The 24296-nt window shown below is 38.1% G+C and overlaps 1 protein-coding gene across 1 annotated transcript in view; it reads left to right on the plus strand.

The window, feature by feature from the left end:
- The window catches only part of DNAH12 (dynein axonemal heavy chain 12), a 235191-nt gene that overhangs the window by 68212 nt on the left and 142683 nt on the right, over nt 1-24296 (plus strand). The window contains exons 23-31 of the mRNA XM_028110416.2: nt 166-322; nt 550-722; nt 10579-10731; nt 10974-11213; nt 11547-11792; nt 12132-12251; nt 18142-18251; nt 21318-21501; nt 21627-21767. Coding sequence (XP_027966217.2) covers nt 166-322; nt 550-722; nt 10579-10731; nt 10974-11213; nt 11547-11792; nt 12132-12251; nt 18142-18251; nt 21318-21501; nt 21627-21767 — 1524 coding nt within the window. The remainder of the gene's footprint in view (nt 1-165; nt 323-549; nt 723-10578; nt 10732-10973; nt 11214-11546; nt 11793-12131; nt 12252-18141; nt 18252-21317; nt 21502-21626; nt 21768-24296) is intronic.

Genomic DNA, 24296 nt, shown 5'->3' on the forward strand with positions numbered 1-24296 from the left:
AACTTGTTCTTGTATTTTATGAAGCTTAGACAAAGTCATTCTGTTCTAGAATTCATTTCTATATTGAGATATATTATGAAGTCAGAATTGTTTTGTAAAAGAGTATATAAAATACATGTTTTAGATACTATATACCATAAGTTTAATTGCTTTTTTATTTTGTAGGCATTAAAGAAGTACTATAAGGAACTTCAGAATCAACTAAATGATATTGTAGAGCTGGTAAGGGGAAAACTGTCTAAGCAGACCAGGATTACTCTGGGAGCTTTGGTTACAATTGATGTCCATGCCAGAGATGTGGTCATGGACATGATTGATATGGGTATGTGACTCTTTTCTGTAATGTTAAAGATAAAATATTAATAGCTTCTAGAAACAAAGATTTATACTATACATCTTTTTCTCTTTCAACAGAATTTATTTTACATGACCTTTTTTATAAACTGGAAAACAAATTATTTGCTGTTATAAAAGATGATAGGATACCTATTTTTCAAATTATTTTTCCATTTCAGAATTATGTGTCTTGTTTTAATTTATTCTTTCTAGGTGTGTCCCGTGATACAGATTTCCAGTGGCTTGCTCAGCTTCGATATTATTGGGAATTTGAAAATGCTCGAGTTCGTATCATTAATTGCAATGTAAAATATGCTTATGAATATCTTGGTAATTCACCTCGACTTGTCATTACACCTCTAACTGACAGGTGTTACAGAACATTGGTATGCATTTAAATTATTTTAATTCATACATTAAAAATTACTTTTTGGTTTGTTGTCATATTTTCTTATCCAAATTTAACATGGCTATCCTCATTTTATTCTCTTATCTGTAATAGTTGAATAGAGCTATCCCTTCCTCATCCCCAAATCCCTTTATATGAAATTATAGTAATGAGTATTTACTTCTGGATGCTTTTGTAGACTACAAGAGTGTTTGGATACTAATGCTTGAAAATCATGAGTCACTCCCATTGGGGATAATTAGAAAAAGAAGGTATTAGAGATTTAAGGTATTAGAGATTTAAAGAGAAAACAGGACCTTCAGAAAATGGTATCAGTTTTTGCAGTGGGGTTGTGGGAGACCTGGCAGGAAGATGAGTAAAGTCCATCTGAGCCTTAGAACTCAAAGTTAGTTCTGTTGAAGAGGAGGGAGAAAGCTGAAATGTAGGGGGTGGTGCTAAGGTCTGTGCTTGTTGAGAAGCTATGGAAGATAAAGCTATAACTATAAAAAACAAACAAAAACAAAAAAACCCAAACCACCTGGGAATAAGGTTGCCAGATAAAATATGGGACTCTCAGGTAAATTTGAAATTCAGAGAAACAATGGATAACTTGTTAGCATAAGTATGTCCCAAATATTGCACAGGACATACTTATACTAATAAATTATCCATTGTTTCTCTGAAATTCAAATTTAACTGGGCATTCTGCATTTTTATTTGCTAAATCTGGCAACCCTACCTGGGAATTGAGAAGAAGCATCAAGAAACACCAATCCATCTGTGCTGAGTAAGTAAAATTAAAGTGTCCTTGAGTTCTCTAGAAGCAGAGACAAAATGGGGATTCTTGGGCAGATGATTTACTGGAGACGTCCTCAGTAAAAACCTGGAGGAAAGTGAGGAAAATAGGGGGGAAAGCCAAATAAAGATGTAGTTTCAACAGAAGTATAGCCTTAGCCTGATCTCATGGGGGAGCTTTGGAGCATGAATGGCATCATGGGGGTACCCCACTTTAAGGCAAAGGGGCCTGACTTTTATATCCCTTTATGGTCATTGGCTATCAGTCACCCCTGGGGCTAGGGGTACGAAAATAAAGAAAGGGAAACCTCACTAAAATGGAGTTGGGAGACCAGAAGAGGCTCTCAAGCTCTACTACCCCTTGTTGTGCAAAATTGAGAGGAAAAAGCATGTACTTGACTTCCCAGACAGGAATAAGGACTTTCTTCTTGTCCAGAAAGAGCCCAGCTAGTGAGAGACCATCACAACTCAGCCAATAAAAAGCTACTACACTTGGAACTCCCAATTTCCTCCAATGAACTTCTTGTTTATAACAGCCCCTCCCATAGGGCCCTTTCTTCTATAAAAGAGCATTCCTCTCCTTTGTTGTCTAGACAACCATGGTTTTGTAGTAGCTTGCATGTTCTGAATTGCATTTGTCTGCTATTCCTGAATAAACCCATTTTTGCTGGTAAGCTAACTGACAGTTTTAAGGGTAACAGGCGTGTGAGTAAGCTTTCAGGTGTTTATGGATAAAGTAGCTCCTATTAATAGAGGGCAATTCTCAGGAGAAAAAGATAGTTCTGAGCTATTTGTAGCTGATACAGCAATTGGGGGATTGGATGCAATGGCCAGTAAAGGGTGCCGGTGCATCTAGGGTAAAATGTTTCACCAAACCTACTTTCTCAGGAAGCTACCAGAGAGCAGGGACCATGTCTGTCTTGTTCTCTACTCTAGGGGTGAACAAGTACACAGTCCCTCAATATTTGTTGGGTAAATGAATCTCAAGCATCTCTGTCCTATCTGGGACCTCAGAAAAATCAGAAGCTATGAATACTTGGGGAAGCTCATAGCTTTGATTTGTAAGATCAGAATCCCATTAAACACTTGTCTAGAACACTAGACACTGAAAAAAATTTCTATTATCCATAATAAAGGGAACCCATTTGTAAGCATTTTGAGAGAACCTGAGGTTTCCAGCAATCGAGATACTAGGCATCAATAGTATAGCAATTATAAACTTAAGATGGGTAAAATATTGATACTGCCTTTAATAAACTTGTTTTATTTTAGTAAATGTAAAATACGGTTTGTTAATCAAAATGATTTTATTATTAAATTATTTAAAAATTTTTTATTAACATATAATGTATTATTTGTTTCAGAGGTACAGGTCTGTGATTCATCAGTCTTCCACAATTCACAGTGCTCACCATAGTACATACCCTCCCAATGTCCATCACCAGCCACCCCATCCCTCCCACCCCCCACCACTCCAGCAACCCTCAGTTTGTTTCCTGGGATTAAGAGTCTCTTACGGTTTCTCTCCCTCTCTGGTTTCATCCTGTTTCATTTTTCCCTCCCTTTCCCTATGATCCTCTCTCTTGTTTCTCAAATTCTTCATATCAGTAGGATCATATGATATATATCTTTCTCGACTGACTTATTTCGCTTAGCATAATACCCTCTAGTTCCATTCACGTTGTTGCAAATGGCAAGATTTCATTTTTTTGATGGCTGCCTAATACTCTATTGTGTGTGTGTGTGTGTGTGTGTGTGTGTGTGTGTATACAGGACACACACACACACCACATCTTCTTTATCCATTCATCTGTCGACGGACATCTGGGTTCTTTCCATAGTTTGCCTACTATGGGCATTGCTGCTATAAACATTGGGGTGCACGTGCCCCTTCGGATCACTACATTTGTATCTGTTGGGTAAATACCCAGTAGTGCAACTGCTGGGTCATAGGGTAGCTCTATTTTCAACTTTTTGAGCAACGTCCATACTGTTTTCCAGAGTGACTGCACCAGCTTGCATTCCCACCAACAGTGTAGGAGGGTTCCCCTTTCTCCGCATCCTTGCCAACATCTGTCGTTTCCTGACTTGTTAATTTTAGCCATTCTGACAGGTGTGAGGTGGTATCTCATTGAGGTTTTGATTTGGATTTCCCTGATGCCAAGCAATATTGAGCACTTTTTCATGTGTCTGTTGGCCATTTGGTTGTCTTCTTTGCAGAAATGTCTTCATATCTTCTGCCCATTTCTTGATTGGATTATTTGTTCTTTGGGTGTTGAGTTTGATAAGTTCTTTGTAGATTTTGGATACTAGCCCTTTATCTGATATGTCATTTACAAATATCTTCTCCCATTCTGTCAGTTGTCTTTTGGTTTTGTTGACTGTTTCCTTTGCTGTGCAAAAGCTTTTTATCTTGATGAAGTCCCAGTAGTTCATTTTTGCCCTTGCTTCCCTTGCCTTTGACGATGTTTCTAGGAAGAAGTTGCTGCGGCTGAGGTCGAAGAGGTTGTTGCCTGTGTTCTCCTCAAGGATTTTGATGGATTCCTGTCTCACATTTAGGTCTTTCATCCATTTTGAGTCTATTTTTGTGTGTGGTGTAAGGAAATGGTCCAGTTTCATTCTTCTGCATGTGGCTGTCCAGTTTTCCCAACACCATTTGTTGAAGTGACTGTCTTTTTTCCATTGGACATTTTTTCCTGCTTTGTCAAAGATTAGTTGACCATGGAATTGAAGGTCCATTTCTGGGCTCTCTATTCTGTTCCATTGATCTGTGTGTCTGTTTTTGTGCCAGTATCATACTATCATGATGATTACTATCTTGATGATTACAGCTTTGTAATAGAGCTTGAAGTCTGGGATTGTGATGCCACTAGCTTTGCTTTTCTTTTTTAACATTCCTCAGGCTTTTTGGGTTTTTTTCTGGTTCCATACAAATTTTAGGATTATTTGTTCCATTTCTTTGAAAAAAGTTGATGGTATTTTGATAGGGATTGCATTAAATGTGTAGATTGCACTAGGTAACAAAGACATTTTCACAATATTTGTTCTTCCAACCCATGAGCATGGAACGTTTTTCCATTTCTTTGTGTCTTCCTCAATTTCTTTCATGAGTATTCTATAGTTTTCTGAGTACAGATTGTTTGCCTCTTTGGTTAGATTCATTCCTAGGTATCTCATGGTTTTGGGTGCAATTGTAAATGAGATCGATTCCTTAATTTCTCTTTCTTCTGTCTGGTTAATGCAACTGATTTCTGTGTATTGATTTTATATCCTGCCACTTTACTGAATTCCTGTATGAGTTCTAGCAGTTTTGGGGTGGAGTCTTTGGGTTTTCCACATAAAGTATCATATCATCTGCAAAAAGTGAGAGTTTGACTTCTTCTTTACTGATTTTTTTTCTTTTACTGACTTCTTTACTGCCTTTTATTTCTTTTTGTTGTCTGATTGCCAAGGCTAGGACTTCTAGTACTATGTTGAATAGCAGTGGTGATAGTGGACATCCTTGCCGTGTTCCTGACCTTAGGGAAAAAGCTCTGTTTTCCCCCATTGAGTATGATATTTGCTGTGGGTTTTTCATAGATGGCTTTTATGATATTGAGGTATGTACCCTCTATCCCTACCCTGTGAAGAGTTTAAATCAAGAAAGGTTCCTGTACTTTTTCTGCATCCATTGAGAGGATCATAAGGTTCGTGTTCTTTCTTTTATTAATGTATTGTATAACATTGATTGATTTGCAGATGTTGAACCAACCTTGCAGCCCAGGGATAAATCCCACTTGGTCATGGTGAATAATCCTTTTAATGTACTGTTGGATCCTATTGGCGAGTATTTTGGTGAGAATTTTTGCATCCATGTTGATCAGGGATATTGGTCTGTAATTCTCCTTTTTGATGGGGTCTTTGTCTGGTTTGGGGATCAAGGTATTGCTGGCCTCATAAAATAAGTTTGGAAGTTTTCCTTCCATTTCTATTTTTTGGGACAGTTTCAGAAGAATAGGTATTAATTCTTCTTTAAATGTCTGGTAGAATTCCCCTGGGAAGCCATCTGGTCCTGGGCTCTTGTTTGTTGGGAGATTTTTGATTACCACTTCAATTTCCTTACTGGTTATGGGTCTGTTTAGGTTTTCTCTTTCTTCCTGGTTCAGTTTTGGTAGTTTATACATCTTTAAGAATGCATCCATTTCTTCCAGATTGTCTAATTGGTTGGCATATAGTCGCTCATAATATGTTCTTATAATCGTTTGTATTTCTTTGGTGTTGGTTGTGATCTCTCCTCTTTCATTCATGATTTTATTTATTTGGGCTCTTTCTCTTTTCTTTTTGATAAGTCTGCCAGGGGTTTATCAATCTTATTAATTCTTCAAAGAACCAGCTCGTAGTGTCATTGATCTGTTCTACTGTTCTTTTGGTTTCTATTTCATTGATTTCTGTTCTGATTTTTATTATTTCTCTTTTTCTGCTGGGTTTGGGCTTTATTTGCTGTTCTTTCTCCAGCTCCCTTAGGTGTAGGATTAGATTGTGTATTTGAGACCTTTCTTGTTTCTTGAGAAAGGCTTCTGTTGCTATATACTTTCCTCTTAGGACCACCTTTGCTGCATCCCAAAGGTTTTGAACAGTTATGTTTTCATTTTCATTTGTTTTCATGAATTTTTAAAATTCTTCTTTGATTTCCTGGTTGACCCATTCATTCTTTAGTAGGATGCTCTTTAGCCTCCATGTATTTGAGTTCTTTACAACTTTCCTCTTGTGATTGAGTTTTAGTTTCAAAGCATTGTTATCTTAAAAGATGCAGGGAATGATCCCAGTCTTTTGGTACTGGTTGAGACCTGATTTGTGACCCAGGTTGTGATCTATTCTGGATTATGTTCCATGTGCACTCAAGAAGAATGTGTATTCTGTTGCTTTAGGATGGAATGTTCTGAATATATCTGTGAAGTCCATCTGGTCCAGTGTGTCATTTAAAGCCTTTATTTCCTTGTTGATCTTTTGCTTAGATGATTTGTCCATTTCAGTGAGGGGGGGTGTTAAAGTCCCCCACTATTATTGTATTATTGTCGATGTGTTTCTTTGCTTTTGTCATTAATTGGCTTATATAACTGGCTGCTCCCATGTTAGGGGCATAGATATTTAAAATTGTTAGACCTTCTTGTTGGATGGACCCTTTAAGTATGATATAGTGTCCTTCCTCATCTCTTATTACAGTCTTCAGTTTAAAATATAATTTCTCTGATACATGGATTGCTATCCTAGCTCTATTTTGATGTGCATGGTAAATGGTTTTCCAGCCCCTCACTTTAAATCTGGAGGTGTCTTTGGGTCTAAAATGAGTCTCTTGCAGACAGCATATTGATGGGTCTTGTTTTTTTTTTTTTTTTATCCAATCTGATACCGTATGTTTTTTGATTGGGGCATTTAGCCCATTTACATTCAGGGCGACTCTCGAAAGATATGAATTTAGTGCCATTGTATTGGCTGTAAGGTGACTGTTACTGTATATTGTCTCTGTTCCTTTCTGGTCTGTGCTACTTTTAGGCTCTCTCTGCTTAGAGGACCCCTTTCAATATTTCTTGTAGGGCTGGTTTGGTGTTAACAAATTCTTTTAGTTTTTCTTTGTCCTGGAAGCTTATCTCTCCTTCTCTTTTCAATGACAGCCTAGCTGGATATTCTTGGCTGCATATTTTTCTCGTTTAGTGCTCTGAATATATCATGCCGGTCCTTCCTGGCCTGCCAGGTCTCTGTGGATAGGTCTGCTGCCAATCTAATGTTTCTCCCATTGTAGGTTACAGACCTCTTGTCCTGAGGTGCTTTCAGGATTTTCTCTTTGTCTCTGAGACTTGTGAGTGTTACTATTAGATGTCAGACTGTTGACCTATTTTTATTGATTTTGAGGGGTGTTCTTTGTGCCTCCTGGATTTTGATGCCTGTTTCCTTCCCCAAATTAGGGAAATTCTCCACTATAATTTGCTCCAATATACCTTCTGCCCCTCTCTGTCTTTCTTCTCCTTCTGGGATCCCAATTATTCTAATGTTGTTCGCCTTATGGTATCACTTATCTCTCAAATTCTCCCCTTGTGATCCAGTAGTTGTTTATCTCTCTTTTTCTCAGCTTCTTTATTCTCCATCATTTGGTGTTCTATAGCACTATTTCTCTCTTCTGCCTTATTTATCCTAGCATTTAGAGCCTCCATTTTTGATTGCACCTCATTAATAGCCTTTTTGATTTTGACTTGGTTAGATTTTAGTTCCTTTATTTCTCCAGAAAGGGATTCTCTAGTATTTTCTGTGCTTTTTTCAAGCCCAGCTAGTATCTTTATAATCGTCATTCTGGACTCTAGTTCCAACATCTTACTAATGTCCATATTGATTAGGTCCCTGACAGTCGACACTGCCTCTTGTTTTTTTTTTTTTCTTTTTTTTTTTTGAGGTGAGTTTTTCCATCTTGTCATTTTGTTCAGAGAAGAACAGATGAATGAGAGAACAAAATGCTAAAAGGGTAACAACGACCCCAGAAAAATATACACTAAACAAATCAGAAGAGACCTGAAACCAGGGGGAAAAGAAAAGGGGAAGAAAAAAAAAAGAATATGATCAGGCTGGTGAATAGAATAGAGCCACACAGTAGATTTTGGGTGTCTTTTGGTCTGTTAGAAGAAATTGCCTCCCAAAATTTTAAAGAAAGAAAAACATATATATATACAAAAATAAGGGTAAATACGATGAAGGGATGGAATATGACTGTAAAGATGAAAATTTAAAAAGATTTTAAAAAAGGAATTGTTAAGATAAGAAGTTGGTTGAAAAAAGAATGAAAAAAATTAAAAGAGAATGTGATCAGGTGGGAGACTAGGACAACGTCATACATTAGATTTAAGGTATATTTTGGTCTGTTAGAAGAAACTGTATCCCAAAATTTTAAAGAAAGAGAAACATATATATACAAAAAATGGGGTTAAATACAATGAAGGGATAGAATATGGCTGTAAAAATGAAAATTAAAAAAGATTTTAAAAAAGGAATTGATAAGATGTTGATTGAAAAAGGAAAGAAGAGAAATTCAATGAAAAAAATAGAAAAGAAAATTTAAAAAATTAACTTTGAACAACTAAAGAATCATGGGAAAAAAGCCATGAATTCTATGTGCAGTATTCCCCTAGCGCTGGCATTCTCCCATTCTCATTGATCGGTAAACTGGTCTTGGCTTGCGGGCTGTTCTTGCTGATCTTCTGGGGGAGGGGCCTGTTGCTGTGGTTCCCAAATGTCTTTGCCGGAGGCGGAATTATCCACTCCATGCCGCTCTGGGCTAAGTAATCTGCGTGGGTTTGCTCTTGGGAGCTTTTGTTCCCTGCAAGATTTCCACACAGCTTTGGAGGACGAGAATGAAAATGGCAGCCTCCCAATCTCTGCCTGGAGGAGCTGAGAACTCAGGCCCCGCTCCTTGGTGAGCCCCCAGAGAAAAGCAGTCAGTCACTTCCATCTCCCCGGTCTCCGGCCGCACTCTGTGCTCACCCGGCCTGTGACCGAGCGTTTCTATCTCTGGCACCCGACCCTGTGTGGAGTCTCCAAACGCAGCAGATCCCTGCGGTGTGCTCCCGCGCCGCTCCTCCAGGGGGAGGAAGGCGAGTCTCCCCGGATCTGCCGCTTGTTGGGTCCTTGCTGGAGGAGCCGTGGCCCGACTGGGCTGCGGATCACAGTTTATGGCAACCCCGAGCTGAGAGCCCGCGCCTCAGCTCCGTCTCTGCAGCTGGCTTCCCCACTCTGGTACCTGGGAGCTCTGCCGCCCTTGGTCTTTCTGTGACCCCGAGGGTCCTGAGACCACACTGTCCCACGAGGGTTCCACCTCCCGCTTAGCCACTGGAGCGACGTCCCTCAGCGGAGCCGACTTCTAAAGGTTCCGATTTTGTGCTCCGCGGCTCTATCACTTGCCAGAAGCAGCCGACGGAGGCCCCCTCCCCCGCCGTCTATCCTCCCGAATATTGCCTCGGATTCACTTCTCTGCACGTCCTACCTTCCAGAAAGTGGTCACTTTTCTGTTCAGAAAGTTGCTGCTATTTTCTTTGATCTCCTGTTGAGTTCGTAGGTGTTCAGAATGGTTTGATCCTTTTCCAGCTGAATTCCTGGGACCAGATGAAATTTAGGTCTCCTACTCCTCCGCGCTCTTGCTCCTCCCCTTTATTAAATTATTTTTTAATAGACTTTTTTTTAGAGCAGTTTTAGGTTCACGGAAAACTTAAGCAGAAAGTACAGAGAGTTCCCATGTATGCCTTACCTGTACCATATGTACAACCTTGGTCCCTTAACTATTTTTTTCTAAAAGGAGTTAGGTTTCATACTTAACTCTCATACCAGTTTTCTTGAAAGAAACTCCATGGTTGGAGTTGACTGTTATTTATATGCTTCTAAAAATTTCCAGCCACTGTTCTAGTCCTTCAGGGGACACAGAAAGAATTCAGAAATTGGTGACATTGCTCTCAAGCAGCTTAAAGACTAATTGAGAGGAAAAACAGTCTACAAAATTAAGTGTAATGCAAGGTTGAAAGTGATCATGCCAGTAAGAGAAGTACAGAACAGTGTTGTAGAAATGGAGAAAATGGAAAACATACCATGAGTGGAGTACCATAGCCAGGTGAATTTTGAGCAAAATTCTGTAAAAGGTCATCTGTTTCTCTTCCAACTGATGGGCCCCCATTTACAACACTCATTTGCAGGTGTTGGCTCTTGGCAGATAGCCATAGAGATTGTCATTAATGATCTCCACAACTGTCCCCACAACCATCTCTAATCAAACCTTTCTGACCCAATGTCAATACCTCAAGGCTAGATTCTCTTTGTTTGTAAAGGCAAATGGATACCCATGAGGTATTATAATACACTTTTCCTTGTGCAGCTGGAAAAGTGCATGCTAAAAATTAACTGAATGATATAATTGTATTACTGCTCCTTTAAAGCTACAAATAAGAATAAGTCAATTTTGTAAGCAATTTTCTACTATAGGTTTTCTTTTTCTTTTCTTTTTTTTCAGTTAAGCATGGATTTCTTTTCACACATATTTTTCTCTTCAGATAGGTGCCTTCTATTTGAACCTTGGAGGAGCTCCAGAGGGGCCAGCAGGCACAGGAAAAACTGAAACCACGAAGGACTTGGCTAAAGCTCTTGCTGTCCAATGTGTGGTGTTCAACTGTTCGGATGGGCTAGATTATCTAGCAATGGGAAAGGTAAAGTTGCATATTGAATGTTATAAACTTACAGCTAGGTCCAACTGGATAAACTGAAACAAATGCACATTATTTGAATGTTTATGCATTGCTTGAACCTCAGTTTTAGGGGTAAAGACATTGTTTTTATACTTGGGGGTTTTTTGGACTTCATTTTCAGTTTTGACTTAAAAGATTAAATATTTGTTTAACAAATGATGCCCATTAGTAAGAAAACTCACCTCCTTTTTCCTTGTTCTTAGTTTTTTAAAGGACTGGCTTCTTCTGGTGCTTGGGCTTGCTTTGATGAATTTAATCGCATTGAGTTGGAAGTGTTGTCAGTGGTAGCTCAACAGATCCTTTGCATTCAGAGAGCCATTCAACAGAAGTTGCAAGTGTTTGTTTTTGAAGGGACAGAACTTAAGCTCAATCCAAACTGCTTTGTAGCCATTACCATGAACCCTGGCTATGCGGGACGTTCTGAATTACCAGACAATCTTAAGGTAATATCTTGCAAGAGTGTAAATTTAATTAAATCTAACAGCACAATCCACTTAAAATGGTATAATTTCCTCACATGTGTTTGTAAATCTCCCTTTTACCTTTGCCATTACCTACAAAGTAAACCTCTAAAAACTTTTTTAGGCATCTAATGCATATTAAAGTACATGAAACCATTACAGTGCTACTGAAAAAAAATTACAGAATTAATGAAAATGTGCTGCATTAGAGGAATAAGCTTGAATATCACCACATTCTGTTGGGATGCTTGTGCTCAGCTTTTAAAAATGGTTTCTGTTATATAAGTAATAGATTTCATTCGTTATATACTTCAGGTTCTTTTTAGAACTGTGGCTATGATGGTTCCAAACTATGCCCTCATAGCAGAAATCTCCCTCTACTCCTATGGATTTTTGAATGCAAAACCTCTGTCTGTGAAAATAGTGATGACCTACAGGCTTTGCTCAGAACAGCTCTCGTCACAATTTCATTATGACTATGGAATGCGAGCAGTAAAAGCAGTTTTAGTGGCTGCTGGAAACCTAAAACTAAAATTTCCAAATGAAAATGAAGATATACTGGTAAGTGTTAAATATATACGTTATGAAAGCCTCAGTACAAGATACATTTTTTTTTTTTTTTTTTTTTTTAGGGAAGTTGATCAGGAGCTATAAGTAGGCAAATAAGAGAGTTGTTGGTTTTGAACCTTTTCATGTGAGGTTGAAGTAGTAGTTTTGGGTTTATGTTATTCATTATACTTTATATGAATCCAAGGACCTTCTGGCTTGATAAGCATTAGTGTTGGCATTTTAGCATGGGGATTCCATAGAGCAATGTGAGAGGAACTTTGACTTTTATTGGTGGGGAGGGTGGGGAATATGGGCAAGTAACTTATATTGCACTTTTTGAATGATTTTTAGCTTCTTCGGTCAATTAAAGATGTAAATGAACCGAAGTTTCTGTCACATGATATACCCTTATTTAATGGAATAACTAGTGACCTATTTCCTGGTATTAAACTTCCTGAAGCTGACTATCATGTAAGTAAACCTGTGAGAATGACTTATTCTGCAAATAAATTTATCTGATACCTCAATCATTTTAAATGTGTTAAATTATTCTATTTGGAGGATAAACCCCTATTTTGGCCACTTTCATTAATGAGGATGAGTAAATTCTGGTATCTTCTGTTATAGGATACCAATGTTAACAAGATTCAGATTAAAGATAATGTTCTTTCTAAGAGAATGAGTACTTTTATTTCCTATCATGTGATTTCTAATATTTGCTTCAATGTGTACTGTAATTCTCTTGTGTACTCTAGCAGGTAGAAAAGATGGTAAACTGCAAGTGGCAAAACATCCTATAGTTCACATAAGGATTTCTCATATTTAAGTAATATGCTTTTTTAAAGAGGAAACAAACCATGTGCATTTCCAATTTCATCTAAATTATAGACATTAAAATGTACATATATATACATACATATACACATAAGAATAAGTGTCTGCTGTTTATAGCTGTTATGTAATGTAAAATCAAGATAAAATTTTTTAATTTTTAATTTTAATTCCAGGGTATTTAACATACAGTGTTATATTAGTTTCAGGTATACAATACAGTGATTCAACAGTTCTATATACTACTCAGTGCTCATCGTGATAAGTGTACTCTTGAATTCCCATCACCTATTTCATCCATCCCCCTACCCATCTCCCCTCTGGTAACCATCAGTTTGTTCTCTATAGGTCTGAGTCTGTTTCTTGGTTTGTTTCTCTCTCTCTGTCTCTCTTTTTTTCCCTTTGCTCATTTGTTTTGTTTCTTAAATTCCACATATGGTATCTGTGTTTCTCTGACTGATTTCATTTAGCATTATACTCTCTAGCTCCATCTAGGTCGTTGCAAATGGCAAGATTTCCTTCCTTTTTATGGCTGACTAACATTCCATTGTGTATATATGCCACTTCTTTATCCATTCATCTATCAAGGGATACTTGGGTTGATTCCATAATTTGGCTATTGTAGATAGTGGCAATTTCTATGGTGAAATGTATAGTGAATACTTCTTGAGTTCAGCATGTATAAACTACCTTTTTCCATTTGATGGTTCAATTCTTCCACCCCATCTCTCTATTGATATTACTGTGAAAATTTCAATTTGTTTGAGCTATTATATCATTAAGGCATCACTCGGCTTAAAGGCGTCATTTACTTTTTAGCTTTTTTTTTTTAATTTTAAACCTTCAAACTCAAATGCTAATATACATGCTATGGCAGTATCAGATTAATGTGATTCTAGGGTGTTTTCCAAAACCAACAAGCAGTTCTCTTCTCTGGACACCAACTGGATGTTCAACAATTCAATTCTGACACAAACTTCAGGTAGTCATTATCAGACTCCACAGATTAAAGGCTGAGTCCTACAAAACTGCCCCTCACTTCAGTCAGTCTCAAGTCCTGGGCCACCTATGTTTCTGACTGGCTGGGGTTTCCACAACCTCCCCACCCAGCTTTGATAATTCATTAGAATAGCTCGAGAACTCAGGAACACACTTTACTTATGCTTATAAAGGATACAATCTGGAGCTGGGGCGGGGGTAGCCTGGCTGGCTCAGTGGTAGAGCATACGGACTCTTGACCTCAGGGTTTTTGGTTCAGGACCCACGTTGGGTGTGGATCCTACTTAAGAAAAAAAAAAAGATATAAAGGATACAATTTGGGAAGAACCAAATGGAAGGAGATGTATAGGGTAAGGTAGGTATGGGTGGGCGGCAGCATGCTTCAGGGTATGTCATTCTCCCTGGACTTCAGTGTGCTCACCAAACCAGCTCTCTGAATCTTGTTGTTCATGAGTTTTTACAGAGCTCAGTCTCCTGCCCTTTTCCTCCCTCCCCCACCCCAGGGCATTCACCAAAGGCTGGTAAGTAGGGCTGAAAGTTCCAACCCTCTCAACACTGGGTCTTTCCTGTGACTGGCCTCATCTTGAGGTTGTCTAAGGTCCCCGCCCCAAGTCGCCTCATCAGCACCAACTTGGGGGTGATTGACAAGGGCTCATTAAGAATAACAAAGATATTCTTGTCACTCAGGAAATTTTAAGGGTTATAGGGGCCCTGTGCCAGGGACTGGGAATCAAGACCATATATATTTTTATATTATACCACAGGTAATTATCAAGATGATTCAGGGTATGCTAATAGGCTTTTTAAAAATCAGAATGAAAATACAGAACTTTTAACATTGTCATGGAGAATTCTTATCCTATGAATATAGCAATCAATGCATGGATCTACAGCTTCCAGTTTGAAAACTACTACTAGGAGTCAGTGCTGTGAGGTGTGTGGCCAAGTGATTCAGTATACCAGCAGATGAGCCAAGAGGAGCCAGGTCTATTGAAAAAACCTATGTCATATTGCTTTTTAATATGTATAATATTCCTTTATTTTTCCTGTACTTCTTTTGGGTTTCAGATAGTGTTTATTACTCCATTAATCTTCTCTGTTGGATTTCTAGCATCTCAGTGGTCACTCCACAGGTTATAATATTTATCCTTGACTTATTACAATTTACCTTAAGTTTGTATTTCATCATTTCAGAAACAACCTAAAATCTTTAAGTGGTGTTATTTTATTATCCACTCATCCCTGCCCGTTGTACTATTGTCATCATGTATTTTATTTCTACATATTATAAACTCCACAATACAGTGTTGTTTTTTGCTTTTGGTATTAGCATTTGAAAAAAAGTCCTTTCTATTAACTTTTTCTAGTGTTTTTTATTCTTTCTAGCAGATGTATGCTTTGATCTTTTTCCTTCAAGAGAAAGAACTTCCTTCAGTATTTCTTGTGTGCATGTGGGTCTTCTGGCAACTAATTCTCTTAGCTTTTGTTGTTTGAAATGTCTTTATTTAGCCTTAATTTCTCAAGAATTATTTTCACTAGATATAGAAATCTAGATTGGCAGGGGTCTGCCCCTCTTTCTGCATTGTTTTAAAGATGTTATTTCTATTAACTCCTGGCTCTCATTGTTATGGTTGGAAGTCAGGTTATTTTTCTTACTTATGTGTGTCTGAATTTAATGTGTGTTTTCCCTCTGGCTCTTTTAATATTTTTCTTTGCCTGTGTGCCTTGTGGTGTTTGGTACTTATCTTGCTTGGATTTGCTGCACTAATTGAATCTGTGGATTGATGTCTTTAAAAAATTCTCAGTAATTATCTCAAAATATTTCTTCTGCCCTATTTTGTCTCCCTGGTCCTTCTGGGACTCCAATTAAATGTATGTTAGATCATTTTGTTGCAGAATTTGCAGGTTCTTCTCTCATGGAGTTGAAGAATGAATCTCGTGGACACAAAAGGGTGAAGTGTAGTGAAAGTTTATTAAGTGAAGGTGAAAACAGAAAGGAAAGAAAAAACTCTGTAGAGTGAGAGAGGCCCTGAATGGGTTGCCACTGAGGGCTTTTAGTGGCAGTCTTTTATTGAGAACTGATTGGAAAGCTTGTGCTCTCTTGTTTTGTTCCCTTATCTCTTGCTCAGCTCTGTCTCAGTGTCTCCATCTGCCTGGTGTAGTTTCAGAGCCTAGTCTGGGGGTTCAGGGACCTCCTATCTCTTCGGACTATACCTTAACCCCTTCCTTATTCATGGGACGGGACCTTAGGCAGAAAGAGCTATACTGGGATTGTGAGGAGTGACTGATTGTATACTTTAATTAGTGGGGGTTAGGGATAGCGCAAGTCTCCAAGGAATCTGGAAGCAAGGCTTTCAGGACCTTGAGGGGTAGCTGCTGCTGAGATAAGGTTACTTTTAAACATGAAGGCACTAAGGCAGCCACAAGCTCCTTGAGGAAGGTCACCTTCTACGTGTTTCAGGTACCAGTGGGCTGCAAGCTGTAGGGAGATTTTATTTATTTATTTATTTATTAAAAGATTTATTTATTTATTTATTTATGTGACAGACAGAGACACAGTGAGAGAGGGAACACAAGCAGGGGGAGTGGGAGAGGGAGAAGCAGGCTTCCAGCGGAGCAGGGAGCCCAATGTGGGCCTCGAACCCAGGACCATGGGATCATGACCTGAGCCGAAGGCAGATGCTTAATGAATGAGCTACCCAGGCACCCTGTAGGGAGATTTTAAGTTACATTTCTTTTGTCTTTGTTTCCCACATCAATTTTATATTGCCTCACACATCTCTTATGTTCTGTTTTTATTAATTTTTTTTCTGTGCTGTGGTTTGGATACATTTTATTGGCCTGTCTTTAAGATCAATGATTTTTTTCCTTTGGTTTTGTTCAGTCTGCTGATGAGTTATTAATTTCACATATTTTAATTTTTTAGTTTTAGTGTGTCCAATCTGGTTTCATTAAAACTACATTTTTCTTTGCTTAAATTCTTCATCTTTTCATCTGCTTTCTGTCATATTGTCTGTTTTCTCTTAAACATTTATAGAAATTATTTTTATTGTTCTGCTAATTATGACATCTAGGTCATCTGGGAGTTTGTTTTTTTCTCTTGATCTTCAGCTATTTCATATCATGACTTGTGAAGTTTGTTTTTGTGTTAAAAATTGTGTATAAAACAATTGTAGAGGCTAAAGTATTATCTTCCCACAGAAAAACTATGTTTTTCCTTTGTCAGATAGCCAGACTGAGTGATGATCAATTCAGCTGGGAGTTGACCTAAGCCAGAGTTTTGTGGCAGCATTGTTGAACTTTAGTTTACTTCTGGTTTCACGTCTTTAGAGTGAGAATTGTCCTATAATATAGGGCCATCCCTCTAGTAGCATTTTGGGATATAAGCATCCCCATAAGGTAATATTTGTGTGCCTTTCTAGCTAAGTCCTTGATTTCTTGTGTCACCTCACATTCAGCAAAATCATAGGCAGTGGATGAATCAGATTTGCATTTGAGGCTTCTCCAGATTCAAATCTGCCACACAAGCTCAAATGACCATTAAATTCTCTGATGATTTCTCTTTATTTCAGCAAAGTCCCTCTGCCTATGGCAGGCCCAATCCAATGCCCATCTGATGTCTGTAGCTGGAAAATGCTCCCAGCAGCTAAATTAGCATTGCTTTTTGCTCACCTAGAAAGGCACATTCCTTTCTGAAATTTATTTCCTTCAGACATACTTGTATCCAAAGAACTTCTTTATCTTTAAAATTTTTTATTTTTTTAGATTCTTCGTTTCTTTAGTTACTACAGTGTGAAGGATTGTTTGGCATGTCCTTCCACATTCTAACCAAAGGTGAAATTCTGGAAAACACTATTAAAAGGAGTTTCCATGCAGCCTGCACCCAGTGCTATGGTGCTCTGATCATTAATTTGTAATAGGGAATAATAATATTTTTAAAGTAATTTAATTCTTTTTGTTCTTCCTTTTAATTAAAAAAATTAAGCTTTTAAAAAATAAAGCTTTAGATGCCTGGGTGGCTCAGTCAGTTAAGCGACTGCCTTCGGCTCAGGTCATGATCCTGGAGTCCTGGGATTGAGTCACACATTGGGCTCCCGGCTCAGCGGGGAGCCTGCTTCTCCCTCTGACCCTCTTCCTTCTCATCCTTCTCATGCTGTTTCTCTCTCTCTCTCTCTCTCAAAGAAATAAATAAGTAAATAAAATCTTTATTAAAAAAAAGAAAACAGAAACAAAAACAAAAAATAAAGCTTTAAGGGATGCTTGGGTGGCCCAGTTGGTTAAGCATCTGCCTTCAGGTCAGGTCATGAACCCAAGGTCCTGGGATTGAGTCCCACATCGGGCTCCCTGCTCGTGCTCTCTCTCTCTCTTAAATAAATAAATAAAATCTAAAAAAAATAAAGCTTTAAGAAATAACTTATCAATATAGGAAGATAATGATTTTTTATTTCAAAATGAAAAGTCTATAAGATATGTATGAGATGATTTATGATACCATTTTATAAAAATGCATTCCATTTTTCTCTTATTTTAGGAATTTTTGGAATGTGCTCATGAAGCCTGCAAAGTACATAATCTTCAGCCAGTTAAATTTTTTCTTGAAAAAATGATTCAGACATATGAGATGATGATTGTGAGACATGGGTAAGATTATAGATTATCATTGTCTGCCATAGTTAGATGTTATTTTCAAATCAAACTATTAAAACACTAAAATTTATGAACCAAAGGACTCAGCAAATTTTGTATGCTAGGTAGGCTAGGGAACAAAGACTGTCATCCTCCAGTTTCCATCCCAGTGGCTTAAAACAAAGTTTTATTTCTCTCTCATGCTACCCATCCAACAAGGATTGGTAAGGCATGCTCATTCAGTGATGTGGCACTAGCAACCAGCACAGTTTGCCCTTTTGGTCATCAAATTTGTTATTTGCTCTCCTTCATGCACATAAAACACATCCTTTTCTTCCCTGGATTACAGCTTAAAGGTTCTAGTCAATCAATGAACCCTACTTGAAGTTTAGGATCTCTAGGTGATGCATGATAGCTTCTGCATCAGATTTGGAAGGTTTTCTTCTTGATCCAAAGACCTACAGACTAGAAAGACAAGTTAACTGCCTCCGTACACCTAGTCTTAATTATAATAGTGGGCTTACTAGAACAGGTTATTAAAGCAACCACTACCATCCATAAATTGAAGAACTGGAGACCCAGCCAACACTGGTTGGTAGCAATTCTGAAACCTGGGTTTTCAGAATTTCTGAAACCCAGCAATTCTGGGTAACTGGGGAGCCTCAGTTTCAGAGATAAACTGACTATGAAACTGATAGTTTAAACCTCAGGACCTCTCACTTGTAGGGGCCTTTCCAAGGAGTCATAATCACTTGATACGCATAATTTATTATGTAGGGTATCATTAAAGTGGCTGTGGACATTTTGTATCCATAGTTCCATATTATAATTTTTTCCTTTTCCACTGATTGTATAAACTTTAAACCCCATAAAACCTGGATCCACTTCTGCATGATTTTGCAGGGGCTTTCCCATTAACTGTTCTTGGTGGACACTGACACTGGTTCAGCTCTCTTGAGAGGTCTTTCCATCTTCATTTTCTTCCCCGGTCACATGTGAAGTGGACAATAGAGAATATGTCCTTGGGAGCTGAGAAATGTTTTCAGCCTGCTTCCTGCCTATAGAAAGTTGAGGTCTCAAAGGTCATGATTTTTTTTAAAAGACAGGATTTTAAAAAAAACAACTCCATATATATGTAAATTTTCAAACATATACAAAAATAGAGGGAATAATACAATCATCTCTCATGCAAGGATCATTTTTTAAAAATTTTTATTTATTTGAGAGAGAGAGAGAACACAAGCAGGGGGAGGAGCAGAGGGAGCGAGAGAAGCTGTTGAACAGGGAGCCTGATGCGGGGCTCCAGCCAGGGCTCCAAGATCATGACCTGAGCCAAAGGCAGATGCTTAACCAGCTGAGCCACCCAGGTGCCCCAGCAAGGATCTTTTTTTTTTTTTTTTAATGTTATGTTAGTCACCATACAGCACATCATTAGTTTTTGATGTAGTGATCCACGATTCATTGTTCGCGTATAACACCCAGTGCTCCATGCAGTACGTGCCCTCCTTAATACCCATCACCGGGCTAACTCATCCCCTCACTCCCTCCCCTCTAGAACCCTCAGTTTGTTAGGATCATTTTTAAGTCTTGAACATTCGCATGTGTTTTAACCTAGACTCATAATTTGTCAGTAAACTTCCTCAAAATCTTGATAAGCTTCTTATTTGTGTGATTCTAAGCAGCTCTGTATGCCAGTAGCCACAACTACAGTCCTTACCAAGTCATAGCTTTATAAATTTCCTTGCAGTATCCTTGAACCTATCAATTTTAATTGAGAAGACCACAAGCTTAATCTGTTTTCACTCCTGAAATGATTACTGGGAACCATATTACAATTTCATAGATTTTAATAGTAATACAATCCTTACCCTTAATTTGATCCTTGGTGCCAGGCTGAGTAGATGGTTGTTGTTCAAAGGTTTTCTCAGTTTATCTTTTACCAATTGGGGATGAGAAGAAGTTGCCTGTTGCTTCCTGAATTTCTGAACTCCCTTTATTTTCTTTCATTCCAACTTGCAAACTGGCCATTTCCCTCCCCCCCCCCCGGGGGGCTCATTTCTTTCCAATAGTTCTTTGTTAAATGTAGCCGTCAGCTGGCATTATATACTAATAATATTCTGTTTACTATCCTTTTCCTTAAAATGGCAGTTTCATTAGGTAGATTATCTGTCTTCCAAGTAACCTCAAGGAAAAAATTAACCAAATGTTTCATCATTGCATAACATTAATTGCCAGTCTCTTAGCCTCTCATAACAGTTAAATTTGCCACCCACAACCTGGCCTTTAAGCCAGTGCCACATATTTAAGTCTTTTTATTATGGCAAGAATACCTTGCTCTTTCTAGGAACCAGTTTTCTGTCAGTAAGGATGGGCTGGGTTATTCTTTAGAAACAATCAGTCACTAAGACCCAAATCTTATTGACTTAAAAAAGCAAAGGCTTAGTTATTAGTCATACTGTGCCCACTACAGGTTAACAGGAAGGATCTGCTCATCTTCATTACCTAGGGTCCCAGGTTGTTGGTGCAGCCAGGTCACTGCTGTGCGAAAGGGAAAAGCTCTGAGAAGAGAGCTCTGTAAACTCCCTCACTGGCAATGATTTGTCCCCTGCTGGGAAGTGACACCCATATTTTCCACTTATTACTCATTAGTCACGTAGAATTTCCACAAGAGGGCAAGGAATCCTACTATGTGCTGGGAGAGAGGAGATTCAGAACTACTTGGCAGAGAGAACCAGGAATTACTGTAGCAAGGAAAGACTTGAGGAACGGGAGCCTTTCCCACTTCTCTCCTTGGGAGGTCCCAAGACTTTTTTTTTTTTTTTTTCAATCTTAAGAGTGTACCGTTAAGTTTTCATTCTCATTTGGAGATTTTTTATTATAGTCTCGTTTGTAGGTCATGGTATTAATGTAGAGAATTTTATAGATCTACCAGTTCAGAAGTTAAATGTATTCTCCTCAAGTCTGAGAAAAATTCATAGAATTTCAAAAATTATAAATACCAGTATTTTATACACCACTATACAGGCAAATCATTTACCATTATTTTTTAGAATCTTCTTATATAATTTTTTTCCTTAATAGTTTCATGTTAGTAGGAGAGCCTTTTGCTGCTAAGACAAAAGTTCTACATATACTGGCTGATACTCTAACTCTTATGAATGAACGTGGCTACAGAGAGGAAGAAAAGGTCATTTATAGGACTGTAAACCCCAAATCCATTACTATGGGCCAACTTTTTGGACAATTTGATCCAGTGTCTCACGAGGTAATCTACAGTATAAATATTCTCTTACTGACAATGTACATTAAACCAAGAAATTTGAAATGTTTTTAATATGATCACTTTATAGTTTTATAAAGGAAGCTTTCCAATTCTCTTTTCTTCCCCAGTGGACCGATGGTATTGTGGCCAATACTTTTAGGGAATTTGCCTTATCAGAAACACCGGACCGGAAATGGGTTGTATTCGATGGTCCCATTGACACTTTGTGGATAGAGAGCATGAACACAGTATTGGATGACAATAAAAAGGTAAAATCATCATGATTTAAAGCAAAACTGATGCACAATATGAATATACCAAACACTACTGAACTATAAACTTAAGAAAAGCTTAATATGGTAGATTTAATGTAAAATGGGTTTTTTTTTTTGCCACAGTTTTAGAAAAAGCAAAATAGATGCAGACATCCTTAAGCAATGTTACGTGTTCAACAACTAATTGACTAGGATTATACATTTAAAGTAAAGGATGCCGCAAGTATAATAAGCTTATAAATTATCTGTTCAATGAAAACTATGCTATAGTAAATCCTCTTTAATTTTTTTAATAGAATAAAAGTGTATTAAAACCATGTGTTCACAGGAGGGCATAGTAATGTAGTAGGTGTTACGTTGCAAAGTGACTCCAGTCTTATGGTTTCTTACAGAACTTTAATATTTTAGGAGGAAATAAAAGGGCCTGATTCCTTTTTGAAAACACTGAATGCTTCAGTGCTTGTCTGTGCTACATTACCTTAGAAGCTGTGAACCATACAAAAGAACTAGAAAATGGAAATCCTCTAGTATTTGTTGTAATTGACAGATAGCATGTAAACTATAAAATGACTAATTTTAAGTTCTGTGCTTTTTTAAACCTATGTGTACATTCTCATAACTATCATTTAAATGAAGATTCATAAAATTCCTTGCACCTACAAGGTTCGCTCATGTTCCTCCCTAATCAGTACATCCTCTCCCAGGGGCAATCACTATTCTGATTTCTACTGTGATAAATTAGTTTTGCTGGTTCTTGAACTTCATGAATATATAGAATCATACTCCTTAGTGTTTTTTTTCTTGTCGTCAGTATGGTATCTATGATATTCATGTTGTTGTAATTCCATTTTATTTATTCTTTTTATGTCTGCATTAGTATTCTACTATATGAATATATCATTATTTTCATACTTACATTAAATAACTACACTACTAAATAAGCAAATTAATTAGCATTCAAACAAATATGCCAGTACATTGTCATAGGTTGATCATTTATTCATGTTCTTTCTTTCAGTTATATTGATTGAGCTAAGAAGTAATATTGATTCGTAAGAGAGGGGTTAATAAGGATCTGATTCAGAGCCAGGTGGGAGAATAAGAGAGAAGCAGGAAAGGGTAGGTATAGATATAGGTGAATGTAGGGATTTGATAGTGGAAATTTGAAGGCAGGTCCCTTTTTTATGATTGATTGATTGTGTGAAGTGGTAGACCCTGGGTTCTTTGCACATTGGAGGAGAAAAGGGGAAGATTTAAATGACCTATTATGGAAAATGGGAAAGAGAGATGCCTAGGAAAGCATAGAAGCATATCTGAGGATTAGTAGTAGTGCCAAGGTCTGCCTTTGGGAGATTTTCCCTAACGGTCTAAGCAGCTTGGATGTGCGTGTAGATGATGGTGCCAGACTAGAAGTACACAAAGACTTTTAAAGATATTGGCATGAGAGTGCCAGAAGTGCTAGACCATAGAACAGAAGCTGTTTAATAATGAGGGAAGTGAAAACAGCAGGGATATGCAAATGAAGAGCAAGTGTAGTAGGAGTCAATGGGTGAGAGGACTGCATGTATAGGACGCTGCAGGCAGAGCCGGGCATGCTTGAATTTGGTGCTTCAGAATTGTGTAGTGTTCCAGGAGAGAAGGCCCCAAGGTATATAAAGTGGGTGACTGGAATGCAGTAGAAAGGTAAGTGAAGACAGGGTAGTCAAAGATCTGAGCAGCTGCCATGTTGAGATGCTCTTCCTCATGAACACTGGGTCAGGCCAGAGTTATAGCAGAGAGAAAGAAATTGAGCCCCAAGTATCAAAGGCTTTCGCTAATGATGGGAATGCTTGGGTGCTGGTGAGTGATAGCAGCAAGCATGGTTGTCAAAGGAGCAGGGGGTAGAGAGGGTGGAGTAGAGTATTTGGGAAACCCCATGGAGGAGTGAGGAGAAAACTGACTCCACCTCCCAAATTTGAAGCAAATAGGAGAATGTTTGCTGAAATAATCTGGTAGAAAATGAAAAGTATTCTAGAACAGTACTGTCCAATAGAACTTTCTGCAATGATGGAAATATTTGCATTGTCTAAGAAGGTGGCTACTAGTCACACTGGCTGGCTACTGAGCATTTGAAACATGGCTTAGTACAGGGTTGCCTGGCTGGCTCAGTCAGTAGAGCATGTGACTCTTGACCTCAGGGTTGTAAATGCAATCTCCACACTGGGTGGAGAGATTACTTAAAAATAAAATCTTTTTAAAAATGGGGCTGGGGCACCTGGGTGGTTCAGTCATTAACCGTCTGCCTTCGGCTCAGGTCATGATCCCAGGGTCCTGGGATCGAGCCACGCATTGGGTTCCCTGCTCTGCGGAAAGCCTGCTTCTCCCTCTCCCACTCCCCCTGCTTGTGTTCCCTCTCTCACTGTGTCTCTCTCTGTCAAATAAATAAATAAAATCTTAAAAAAAAAATGGGGCTTATTGCAATTGAAAACCTGACTTTCAATTTTATTTAATTTTATTACTTAAGATTAAATTACTTAGTTAAAT

Source organism: Eumetopias jubatus, unplaced genomic scaffold (genome assembly GCF_037043125.1).
Source record: "Eumetopias jubatus isolate StellerSeaLion01/CBP00866 unplaced genomic scaffold, mEumJub1_p1.0 scaffold_1, whole genome shotgun sequence".
NCBI classification, from domain to species: Eukaryota; Metazoa; Chordata; class Mammalia; order Carnivora; family Otariidae; genus Eumetopias; species Eumetopias jubatus.